The following is a 12,619-nucleotide window of genomic DNA, read 5'->3' as shown; positions in this document are numbered from 1 at the left end:
TGTGATGGCAAAGCTGAATTTTCAGCATCATTACTTTAGTGTCACATGATCCTTCAGAAATCATTCTAATATGCTGACTTGGTTATCTAGACACATTAATATTATTATCAAAGTTGAAAGTCGCAGAAAAGTATTAATTTCTTTAAAATATTACTGTAGTGTTAATTTTTCTCCTAAATCTCAATAAGCGATGCACATACGTGTGATGTTTAAAAGTTTTATTCATTCCTTCATTGGATTCTGCAGTATTTTAATTCATTACTTGGGACCACAAGTATTTGACAGATGTTCTCTTGACATTTTTCTTCACCAGTTCATCTTTTGAGCTAATCTTTTGAACTATTAGAGACTAGATACCACTTGTTCAGGTGGCCAGGAAAAATTTAATTGTTTTTAGGACATAAATATCATTTTACAAACCCCTTTAGGAGTGCTATGTACTGAAGGTATTAGCATTCGCACTTTCTCACAATGATCTAAACTTTAAAAGCTCTACCAGTTAACCAGAATTGTCTACCAACATACATTGCCACCTCAAACAAAACATTTAAAAAAAATCAAAATATACATACAGAATTTGTAAATCACCATAGTAAGCTATGTGAAGAACGCAATGAATGTTTCGAATATAATAAAATTTGAAATTGAAATATTCAGACCCACACCTATTTCCCTTTTGATTAAAAAACTGTGTGCTTGCATATGTATGTATCAGTGTGTCATGATCTAATACATTTGCATTGATCTTGATGTTATTTTGTCCCCTTAATGAAAGGAACAGGGTTTCCCAGAAAGAAAGGAAAAAAAACAGGAGGATAAAAATATCTTCACAAACATGATTTTGTAAATTTTTGGGTTCTGAAATTTAGAAACCACTTTGCATTTATTGAACCTTATTTTGGGATTTATTTTGCTGTGTGGTGTCTTGTCGAGTGTTGTGTTGTGTAAAGAGCGTAAATGATCATTATTTTTTAAATGAGACTAATCCTGCCCTTCCTGTGTCCTGCTCAGAGGAGAGCACAGAAGAACTTTTTCTCCCTGAACGGGTTTTCTGAAGTGGGCACAGGGGTGATGAGAGGGTCCTCGATTGCATGGGCATCACAGTAGGCCATCAAGTCTGCTGCTGCCTTTGACACCTAAGAATACAGGATGGATTGTCAGCGCCCAATTTAAAAGCACACGGACAGCAATTGATTTTCAGGCAAGAACCCTCAGGTGAATAGGGTAAAAAATGTAAGCAATAGATCTCACCATAATTCCCCAGTTGATCAATAACAGTACATTAAGACAATTGTTTTGTATCACTGGTTTTTATAAAATGTTGTTTAAATATGCCAAAAAGCCATTATCTAATTAAATCCACACTCATCAAGTCTGAACATTATATAATGCCAAGTTCAAAATTCATTCCAGTTTAATTTAGTCAACATATTAAGGTTTAAAGTTTTTTAAGAGTAGGTTTTTGGATATCTCTTTTTATCACTCCATAACTCAGAAAATACTGTCAACAGACAGAAAAATACATTTTCACCATGTTTTTAGGAAATAACGTAATCAGATTACTTTTTTTAAGTAACTAAAGTAACGCATTACTTTTAAATTTGCAAGAAAATATCAGTTACTTTTTTTAATAAATAACGCAAGTTACTTGTTTTCCTATATATAGACTGACACCTCTCCTGTCCCCATGTTGAGAGAAATCATGAGTAAGTGCAGAGGCGTTGTTTGCGCTGTGTAAACATGATGGTTTTTGTAGACTAAAGGTGAGCAATTTACTCATCTCACATGCACAAAAATAGATTAAGTATTCCTTAAAATGAATAAAAACAGTGACCTGCGAACTTGCTAACATTTAGAAAACTAACAATTAGATGTTAAATTACACAATATACTTTATGTACTTAATCTCACTTTAGTAACCAATGTATTTGCTGCTGACCTTTGATTATCCAATTCAACCATACTAATAAGCAAAAATGACTTCAATAAACATCATGTTTGCGTTCCATTTTTATTTGTAAGTCCTTCTGCACTCCAGAATGGCAGCATGCAGCTGTAAGGTGTGTTTGAGCTTCTCCGTCTACTGTACAGACGTGAATTTGCATTTCCTTCAGCCTGAGGCTTATTCATTTCACTTTTGGTGTGAAAGGGCCTTTACATTTGTCAAATACAGAACTCTGTTTTTGTTATTAAAAAACAAAACAAGCCCAGCCTAGACAAGAAAAAGTCATCCAAAAGTAACATAACGCATTACTTTCCATAAAAAGTAAATAAGTAACGCAATTAGTCACTTTGTTGGGGTCGGCATTGTTGTCATGCATTACTTTTAAAAGTAACTTTCCCCAACACTGTCCCTCTGTAAAAACCTTCTGAATATATAAGGTTTGGTGTATGTAAGTGCTACTAAAGTGGAGATTTCTGGTTCAATGCAGGAGAAAACAGCCTTTAAAGATATGTATTGTAATTGAAAACTACAGACACAAATAAAGCGTAATAAAATAATCGCTCAAAATGTGTATTATGGATTTTTTTTTCACTGTAGTCTGAGATAAGAAATGTTATGGAAGCAAAATAGCCCACAATCAATTGACCAGTGCATGAAAAAACAATGGTAAATGATGAATAACTACACTTTAATACTTTAATATATACACTGCAGTTGCATTTCTGGGCTAAAACAGCATTTTAGGTCAAATAGAACCGTATGAGTGAAATGCAAGGTTGAGGTCAACGCTTAAAGACTGTTGAATGCTTCAAATTGTACTTGTAGGACACACTTTACCGTGGGATTGTAAAAAATAGGTCATACCTATTAACCTGATTCCAGATCTTTGATCACATCTGATACAAATTAGTCTGCTACGTACAGGCTGGTATAAAAAGGCACATTCATAGGCATGCAGGATTACCACTGATCTGATTCTTGATTGCCACATTTTCCGGTTGTTTTTGCATGGCAACCCTCACCTTGATTCGACAAAAACTGGCTTCAATCTTCAGCTGTTCCACCAGCTTCCTGGCCTGACCGACGCTCATGGTGCTGTTCACAGCGGTGTCTCCTTTCATCCTGCCACATACACCCACAAAATTACACAGACGTCAATGCAAAATACAAAAACGCACATGAGGCATCTGTTCATTTTGTTTAAGAAGTTCATTATCATATAAGCCAGCCAACAAAAGTATATTTTTAAAAGGATACACCGATATGAACATTTTGCAGATACCGATAATTCTGTATGTTTGAAAGCACATAACCGATATATTTTCCGATAAACCTAAATCCGAATTTTTATATAATGTTTGAGAGCCTGATTACAAAAATAAAAGTCTAATCATTAAATCCATGTCCCAAGCACACAATTATAATGTTCTCATTGTAATTTTACGTAGCCTAAATGACAGGCTTGCCTGTTGCACTTAACCTTATTTTCCAATCACATTTCAAGCAATTCAAAAACATCATGGCGAACAGTGTGCATCTGAAGGGTCTCAGCTAAAGGCAATAATTTATCTGCCATAAGATATCGTCCAAATTTTATTATCACACCGATAACGATAACATTAAAATGAACATATATCGACCGATACCAATATATGCATCCCTAATATTTTTGCCATCCTAATCTGCTAGCATTCATGTACTATTAATATAGAGAATTAGGGGGTACAGATTCTGTGGTAATAAGTTCCCATTCATAAACATTAATTGATTCTTTAACTAACAATGAACAAAAAATGTGTTATTTATTAATCCTTGTTAACATTATTTAAAAAAAAACCACAACTGTTCACTGTTCAGCTCAGGTCACTGACAACTAATGTTGTTATCTAATGTTGACAAATGAAACCTTACTGTAAAGTGGTAGTGATTCTGTTGATAGTGCACAGTCTCTACTCTCTAATGGAAGCATCTTCCTGCGGTCCAGGACTCTCATACCCTCTCATTCACTTCCTGTCTTTCCTCTCTTGGTATCATTTACTACTGCTTTGCTAAAAGCTCCTGCCCTAGAAAACCAAAACCTCACCTTGGAATGCAATAATCTGATAGCACCACATTTCATCATCCTGAAACCCTTCATTTCCAGGTGATGGTCAGAAGTCATTGTTCAAATAGATTTAGAGCTATTCATAATCATCAAACATCAACATATCCACCTAAAATAGGATTTCAGCAGTGTATTGGGGAATGCCAGCCCCATTTTCCACATAGGATATGCTTGCAGGGATCCATCACCACAAGGAATAAACCATATTATTCTGAGCAATAGCACACAAAAATCAGCCGTTTTTAATGTTATCTGATTGAACGTATACATTTAGGCATCTGTAGAGTGGAAATCACATGTTGCAGACAGAAAAGGGAATAAAAGAAAAAGAAACTAGGCCAGATATATAAAGGATGCTCAAACAGATATCAGTAGGCTAATCATTTAGAAGACCCTTAAATTTGATGTGGAAAAAAAAAAAATGCAATGTGTTTAAATTGATCAAATAAAATTAAAGCAATGCATTTTAAAAGGATCTAAAGAAGAATGGAGAGTGAACGGAGAGCAAGAAGCATAAAAAAGACCACAGAGTGTATTCGTCTATTTTTGTCATTCTGGGCCCTTTTTTTTACCCCTTTCCCCCTTTCACTCTATTTCTTACCCTTGCTGAATTCCTCTTGTGGTGATTTCTCTCCCTCCTCTTCTTTCTTATTCCTTCTCTCTCTCTCTATCTGCCCGTGCTGTTGCTTTCAGTGCAGCCGGACCGCACCCTCATACACAGTGTGGATGCTACCCAGTTCTGTACAGTCCAGTGCACTGCAATTCTGCTACAATGAACACCACTCTCTTGGTACATACATAAAACGCCCCTCTGCAGTGAGTGGAATGTGCCAACCAGGAGGAGGGGGGCCCTATTGGAATGATTTATTCTGTGGGGCGGCTCATACCACCTTTCCAGCAGCATGGGGTGGTGGAAGGGGGGGAGGGAAATGCAACGATTAAAAGCAGTGTATGAAGAATTAAATCTAGGAAGATGAATTTATATTGTCAAAATTATCATGAAATATTTGATAGCATGAAATGCTTATTTTGTTCATTGCCGGTGATGCTGCTAAACCTCCGGAATAAGTGAGCCTTCCCTCTGCTCTGTTACCATGGGAACTGCTGCAGTCTCAGCCTCTTTTTCTCTTGTACTGTGGCACCATTTTGACTCGGTGGTCTCTCCCACCCTGGTTAAGATCTTATACCCCCCCACCACCATTACTCCACCCTCCCACCTCCCACTGCATTCATTCTCATGTCACATTCACATTGTTGCAAATCTGCCCCCTAGTTTCCTCCCGAGAAATACTGTTATCTGAAATATTTGGTGGATAAAGAAAGAATAAAGCGAGACTTCTTATCTGATTCTTATTGGTGCTCAACAACATTCAATTCATGATGATTTTGATTCTGTTTTTTGATGGTTGATAAAAATCTGGTTAAAAAAAAAACATATCAGTCTTCATGTTGGCTATAAAGCTAGGCTACATTAAGAAAAAAAAAATTCATACCATTTTCAACAAACATTAATAGTTTGGGATAGACGGAGCCGAAGATGATGATGATGATGATGATGATGGTTATGATTTCTATTATTAGCCTATTATTATAACGTAAACATATATCAATGTTACCGAATCTCAGTACGTTTTCTTTTGACATAAACAAAAATAAACAACACATTTAATTTAATTTAGGGTGTGTTTGGTGTTTTCAAGTCATTTATGAATTGTATTTTTGTAAAATGTGTGTCACGTCATTGACCCTTTTCCTGTTATTTAGGTAAAGATATATATATATATATAAAGTCTAAATTAATAAAAAAATCCCCCAAAAAATTTAGATAATGTTTTTTATTTGGGATTTTACTTTTCTGTAACAATTCGCATGAATAACAACGTATTTTAAACCGCAGCACTAAGCAAACCAACGCTGACACGCAAACGCATCGTACTTTGTACCTCTTCGGTTGCCGTAATGTGTTTCTGTCACACCAGCAGGGGCGCAACTGAGTTACGCGGATGGTTGTTTTTCACTGATCTATAGATAGTAGATGACAACCGAATATTTTTGTTTTTGATTACATTTGATTTGGAGATCATTTGCTCTGCCATGACGTGCATAAATTAAGCGTCACGCTAGTACATAACAGATAGATAGGAAGAGAGGGGTCGGTCCACTGGAGTTGTTCATCAGTTTATTCTGAAGCATAGTTATTTGTTTTGTCCATGGCGTGTTTTTTAATTAAACAAGGTGAGTTTGCCGTTTTTTTCAATGTAATGTACTTTACTGTCAAGACATTGAAACTGCGAAATGGAGACAGGGAGGCACTTCAAATCCAGTTCAGAGACACACCAAAATAGTTCGGGTACAGTCGTATGTAAGAACGTGCAGAAGTGACACTACACATATTATTTCCTATTTTACTGCATTATTGTTTTGTTCAATTCGAGTCAGGCTGTCAAATGTACAAAAATACATCATGCAGCACTAATTGCAGGCAATTCACAGAGGAAGATTTAGGTGTGTGTGTGTGTATTTGTTTTCTTGGGTGTGTATAAATTGAGTCTTGTTTTATGATTCATCCTGGAGTAGTTGTCGTGTTTTCATCCTCAAAATTATAAATGGTGCTAATTTTTATTATTGTGTATTGTTATAATTACTTTTCAATCATAATATATTCAATGTGTTTTTTATTCCGACTTTTTTTTTTCTCTTATTCCTTTTTTAGGGCACCCTATGACTTCATTGACAGTAACAGACGAACGGTGGGAAAGCAAATTCAAGAAACTGGCACATCATACTTTCAGTCACAGAACAACAACTAGATCCAAGTACGACTTTCTGAATACATGTTAATTTTTTACTTTGGTCATCATGACATTTTAACCCACTGTATTTTCAAACCATTAATTCTCACTGTAGAAAACAAGCATTATTAGTTGTAGTGATGCAGACGGGACACATTATTGGTTAGTGTGTGAGGTGGTTTGAATGAGTAAAGCGGGACAGGCGCCTTTGTCAGCAGTGGGAGGACTGTTGGGCAGACACCGTGAGACTAGAGGACCTTCATCTGGACGTGAAACTGAAGGACTGCTGGCTATGGGTGCAGCGATGGGACCGTTACTGATTTGGCTCCAGGATGTGGCAGCGGTGACCCTGCTTAGAGCTCGCAGGACGCTTCTAAGAGTCGCCATTCTTTCGTGTGTCCTGGTGCTTCTCCTCTGGATCTCCATCTTCCTGTATGGAAGCTTCTACTATTCCTACATGCCCAGCGTGAGCTTCTCCACACCAGTACACTACTACTACAGGTACAGACACGTAAGGGCCGATCAGGAATATTCTGGTCTAGTTTTGACAACAGGCTGTTTGCGCACGACTGAGTCCTTAATTAGTATGGTCCGATGAACAAATACTGTTAGAGGCATTACTAGAGTTCGTAATGCATTGTGGTTGATTCCTCTCTCCTTCATTTCACTCTTAACAGGACAGATTGCGACGCTTCAGATTCAGTCCTCTGTTCTTTCCCCACGGCTAACATCTCGCTCTTGAAGAATGGAAGAGACCAGGTACATCTGAGGCCACACTTAAAAGCCACATTTAAAAATTTACGGGGATACACCACCAAAGCACGACTGAAGTTGCTCCTGAAAAAGTTATTTTTTAGTAGAAAAGGGCCTCTCGTATCATCTGTTCAATTTATAGACATGTTTTTACAGGGTTTGCCTAAATGACCCTTTAAAGCTTTGCTGTTTACATTATGTAACAAGCCCATTAATGATGCACAAGAAAAAATATAATACTTGTCTATTAAATGATTAATATTAAAAACTGGATTTTCTGTCATATTTACAGCTAATTTTATTTGCTTCACTCTTTCTCCTAGGTGATGATGTCCGGTCAGGCCTACAGGATCTCTCTGGAGCTGGAAATGCCTGAATCTCCTGTTAACGAACAGATTGGCATGTTCATGGTCAAAATGTCCTGCTATACCACTGATGGGACAGTCGTTCGCTCGGTGGTCCGCTCCGTGAGTGAAGGCCGCTCTCCCAAAATTCTCTGTTGTTTATTCTGTATGGATATTATGGCTTTTATTTAGCTTAAAAGTAATAACCAAATCAACCATTTTAAATGCTACAAGTGATTTTAGGCATTAAAATGGACAGTGTGATAATTTGATATTTTCTTGAGATTACATTTAATACCATTATTAAATTATGTAGGTTTTTTAATTATTTGTGGTAACTTTAAGTGAGCTTTAGATGATGGTAAATATAATCTAAATGTAAAAAAAGGGGAAATAAGCATGAACATTTAATTATCCTATATCAGTCGGTATACACTACTTCCTTCATGTACACATGTGCACATGATGCAACATGTACTTCCTGCAACCATTTTGTCCTGTTGTCTGAAATCATTGGGGTTGTGTCTTGCGAGTAACAATGTAAAAATAGGAGAAATGAGCCTGCACAATTAAATATCCTATATCAGTCTGTATACACTTAAAGAAATCCATGGAAGGACCCATTAAACGTATTCAAAAGTGACAGTAAAAACATTTGTGACTCTGGATCACAAAACCAGTCTCAAGTCGCACGGGTATATTTGTAGCAATAGCCAACAATACATACATTGTATGGGTCTTATCGATTTTTCTTTTATGCCAAAAATCATTAGGGTATTAAAGATCATGTTCTGTGAAGATATTTTGTAAATTTCCTATCGTAAATCTATAAAACATTTATTTTTGTGAGTGAATGCAGCAAAATCTCCAACATAAATGGACAACTTTGAAGGAGATTTTCTCAATGTTTCGATTTTTTTGCACCCTCAGATTCCAGATTTTCAAATAGTTGCATCTCGCCAAATATTGTCCTATTCTAACAAACTATACATCAATGGAAAGCTTATTTATTCAGCTTCCATATGATGCATAAATCTCAGTTTAAAAAAAATTGACCCATGTGACTGGTTTTGTGGTCCATGGTCACATTTGTAATGTTACAAAAGATTTATATTTTAAATAAATGCTGTTATTTCTATTCATCAAAGAATCCGGAAAAAAATGTATCACCATTTTTACAAAAGTATTATTCAGCAGAACTGTTTTTTTTTTTGTTTTTCTTTAGCAGCAAATCAGCATATTAGAATGATTTCTGAAGGATCATGTGACACTGAAGTTCATGGGCGTTTTTTATATTGTAATGACAGTCATTAAATGGCCGTTTGACTCATAAATACTTGTTCCTTGTTTGTTCTCATCAGACGATGCTTCACTACCGTTCAAACCTGCTGCGGACCATGAGCACGCTGCTGTTTTCGCCCCTCCTGCTCACAGGTGTGTCTGAGCAGAAACAGCTCATCGAAGTGGAGCTGTTCCCAGATTTCAAATCGGACCTTGTAAGTTTGTAAAATATGAACAAGACTGACAGAATTGTCATTAAAAAAATTTCAGTCAAAAGGCATGCATTATATTGATCTGTCCTTCACAGTACCAACCTGCCATCGGTGCTGTGATCGAGATTCAGTCTCGCAAGGTCCAGATTTATTCTGCCCAGCTCAGGATCCATGCCTACTTCACTGGCATTAGGTATTTGCCATTGTTTGGTGGTATCAGTTTATTTGATGGTTCATGTTCCATCAAATCATCCTGTAATGTTATTCCCTCTTGCAACAGATACCTCCTGTATAATTTCCCAGTGATGTCTGCAATCGTTGGGGTGGCGAGTAACTTCACCTTCCTCAGCGTCATTGTGCTCTTCAGTTACCTGCAGTTCATCTGGGGAGGGCTGTATCCCCCCGAGCAGGTCAGAGTGAGGGTAAGACCATCTGCCTAATCTATTCAACCTTCATCCTATCACACTTCCATTGGATGCATTCCAGATGTCTGTTTGCACACGTAGGTGATGATGGGAGACTCAACACGTCTTCAGCAGAGGAGGGAAGAAGCACGTAAACGCATGCACTCATCCTCCAGCACTCCTAGTAAGAACACCATTCGGTTCACAGCCACACACACCTGATCACATCAATCGAACAGATCAGTAACTAAAACGCCATTCTTTGCCTGTCCTCCAGTCATTACGTATGGAAGAGACGCCAGTGAGCTGCCGGATTCACCACAACAACCCAAACAAACAGTTCGAAACAAAGGTAAACGATAAAAGGGAAATGTGATAAATGTAAATTTCTGTAATCCATTCTTTGCATAAAATTAATTATATGCAGTGATCAAGTCACTGATGAATCATACTAATCATGTTTATTGGTGCAGGTGATTTGGACACTCCTAGTGTGATCAGGACAGAAGAACTGAATCAGCTGCAAGAAGATGAAGCTGGTAAAAATATTAACTTAAAGCATATGAGCAAGATACACTGCCTTTCAAAAGTTTGGGGTTGGTCATATTTTTTTAATGCTTTTGAACAAAGTCTCTTATGCTCTTATGTTTATTTGATCAAAAATACAGTAATATTGTGAAATATTATTACAATGTCATATAACAATTTTCGATTTTTTTAACACTTTATTTTACGGTGTCCTTGTTACATATGTTACATGTACTTACCATAGCAATAACAGTTAATTATGCATAATTACATGCATTTAACCCTCAACCAAATCCTAATCCTACCCTAACCCTATAGTAAGTACATGTAGTTGCTTAATATTACTCAGTACTTAAATATATAATTACACTGTAACAATGACACCTTAAAATAAAGTATAACCCAATTTTCTCCTTTAACATTTATATTAAAATGCAGTTTATTCCTGTGATGGCAGATCTGAGTTTTCAGCAGCATTACACCAGTCTTCGGTCACATGATCCTTTAGAAATAATTCTCATTTGCTGCTCAAGAAACATTTCTTATGATTATCAATGTATTATCAAAGAACAGCATTTATTTAAAATGTAAATATTTTCTAATATTTATGTTTTACTTTTGATCAATTTAATGTATTCTAGCTGAATAAAGGCATTTATTTAAATTAAAAGCATAAAAATGAATGTAGTCCATTCTCATTGGTCATTGGTTAATGTTTCTGCCATCAGCTCAGGACTCCTCTACCGATGAAGCTCCCATTTTCCTCGAGGCTCCTCGTATTGCAGAGACCAATTTGAGTGAGGAGGACCCAGATCAAGAGCAGAGGGCAGCAGGAATAGGCAATGGGACTCAAGAAGAAGAAACAGCCCAACCACAGTCCTCAGACAACAGCATTAGACAAAGGCACGGACCCTGGATGAGGCTCTGAGCTCCGAACTCTGGAGTAACCACATACGCACATGCATTCTGTTACGTCAGAACACCTCATTTTACTCGTAGCTAGCACATTTGAGACATTCCTTTTGCAATGCAATGAGTATTACCATAAGAATTTTTCTGATGCATTTGGAAACCAGTTTACCTCATGGTGCTGATGTGAAGCTCACCAGAATTTCAAGCTCTGCTGCTTTTGTTTTCCTTTACCTGAATACTTCCTATAGGACTTAAAAGTCACCTCTAGAGTCCTGCCATGCTTTAATGTGTCATTGCTGAGGTCTGTGGTTCTGTTACAACAGTTTTGCATGTAGAGGGTAACTGAGTGGGTAAAAAACGTCAGCATTTCCATTTTATTCATATTTCTTTACATTCCTCTGCACTGTGATCGTCATACAAAATATTTAATATGGCTTAGCACTTCTGTTTTACCTCTTTGGATATTAAAAATTATTTTGTTTCCCCACTTTCAATTATTTTAATGCTAAAGCTGAAAATGCAAAACATATTTTAAGAGAACCCTGTTATATAATAAATAAGTATAGGTCACAGAAGTATAATTGATTTGGGGATAATAATAATTAAAACAATACTTATTATTTATAATATATATATATATATATATATATATATATACACATAGATATATACATATATATTATTATTATTATTATTATTACTGTTACTATATACAAAAATATTCCAACTCTACATGGAATACTAATACTACTATGTAAGGATATAGTTTTTTTTAAATATTTATTTCATTAAATTAGTGTTTTTTTCCTATTTGTCCACTGTCATCAAAGATTCACTATTATATCTGCTTTATTCATTTGAATAGCAATTTTAGGCATATCAGTAGCTTATTATGGAACGGAAGAATGTTAATATTTTGCTCTATATTTCTTTGGTGTTTGTTGTGTTTATTTAATAAATCGGAGATTTAAAGCAATCTCAATCAAAAAATGTGGTTATAATGGAAGTGAATGGGGCAAAAACAGCCACGAACAGTAAATGAGGGAGAAAAAGTTCAAATCTTTGTTTCTAAACTTTGACATGTCCAAGAAAAAAAAAATCCAGTCCACATTCACATTTTATATTGAAAATAAGTCATTTTGTGTGTTTTTTTCCCAAATCAGTGACATCATTTATGAATTTGGCAATTAAAGAGTTAAAATCCTGATTTTTTAAAAAACATTTAGTAGTTTTGAACAGGACTGAGGTTGATTAATAGATTTATGCAAAAAAAAATTTGAAAAAAATATTTATCTGATACATTTTTACATCAGTTTAAAGTAGTGGCTGTTTTCAGCCACGAAC

The 12,619-nt window shown here is 35.9% G+C and overlaps 2 protein-coding genes across 7 annotated transcripts; one reads left to right on the top strand and one right to left on the bottom strand.

Annotated features, from left to right (window-relative positions):
- Positions 1–204: 204 nt before the first annotated feature.
- gng3 (guanine nucleotide binding protein (G protein), gamma 3) lies at positions 205–4,882 on the bottom strand. The gene is made up of 3 exons (XM_081391038.1): positions 4,651–4,882; positions 2,968–3,067; positions 205–1,136 (listed from the first exon to the last, which is right to left on the bottom strand). Exons 2-3 carry the CDS (start codon positions 3,064–3,066, stop codon positions 1,008–1,010), a joined length of 228 nt encoding a protein of 75 aa, XP_081247164.1. The 5' UTR covers position 3,067; positions 4,651–4,882; the 3' UTR covers positions 205–1,007.
- A 1,139-nt stretch (positions 4,883–6,021) lies between these two features.
- On the top strand, positions 6,022–11,866 carry bscl2 (BSCL2 lipid droplet biogenesis associated, seipin). Of its 6 annotated transcripts, none has more exons than XM_081390270.1 (12): positions 6,022–6,284; positions 6,763–6,865; positions 7,057–7,342; positions 7,519–7,600; positions 7,918–8,061; positions 9,300–9,434; positions 9,527–9,624; positions 9,712–9,853; positions 9,938–10,019; positions 10,113–10,187; positions 10,309–10,374; positions 11,092–11,862. In XM_081390270.1, exons 3-12 carry the CDS (start codon positions 7,134–7,136, stop codon positions 11,289–11,291), a joined length of 1,233 nt encoding a protein of 410 aa, XP_081246396.1. In that variant the 5' UTR covers positions 6,022–6,284; positions 6,763–6,865; positions 7,057–7,133; the 3' UTR covers positions 11,292–11,862. The 6 variants fall into 6 exon arrangements, with proteins under 6 accessions (XP_081246396.1, XP_081246391.1, XP_081246394.1 ...); XM_081390265.1 differs by having other exon boundaries at positions 6,024–6,284; positions 6,957–7,342; positions 11,092–11,866; XM_081390268.1 differs by having other exon boundaries at positions 6,151–6,284; positions 7,060–7,342; positions 11,092–11,857.
- The last annotated feature ends 753 nt before the right edge of the window (positions 11,867–12,619 follow it).

This window comes from Scardinius erythrophthalmus (genome assembly GCF_964197995.2).
Source record: "Scardinius erythrophthalmus genome assembly, chromosome: 17".
In the NCBI taxonomy this organism is placed as follows: Eukaryota; Metazoa; Chordata; class Actinopteri; order Cypriniformes; family Leuciscidae; genus Scardinius; species Scardinius erythrophthalmus.
This window is presented reverse-complemented; position numbering and strand designations above follow the sequence as displayed.

Bases quoted from the DNA above. Each gene is read 5' to 3' on its own strand.
- gng3 (XM_081391038.1), bottom strand. From the start codon at position 3,066: ATGAAAGGAGACACCGCTGTGAACAGCACCATGAGCGTCGGTCAGGCC. The intron at 1,137-2,967 runs GTGAGGGTTGCC...CTGTATTCTTAG, and splicing joins CCAGTTTTTGTCGAATCAAG to GTGTCAAAGGCAGCAGCAGA.
- bscl2 (XM_081390265.1), top strand. From the start codon at position 7,026: ATGAGTAAAGCGGGACAGGCGCCTTTGTCAGCAGTGGGAGGACTGTTG. The intron at 9,435-9,526 runs GTAAGTTTGTAA...TGTCCTTCACAG, and splicing joins CAGATTTCAAATCGGACCTT to TACCAACCTGCCATCGGTGC. The intron at 10,188-10,308 runs GTAAACGATAAA...TTATTGGTGCAG, and splicing joins ACAAACAGTTCGAAACAAAG to GTGATTTGGACACTCCTAGT.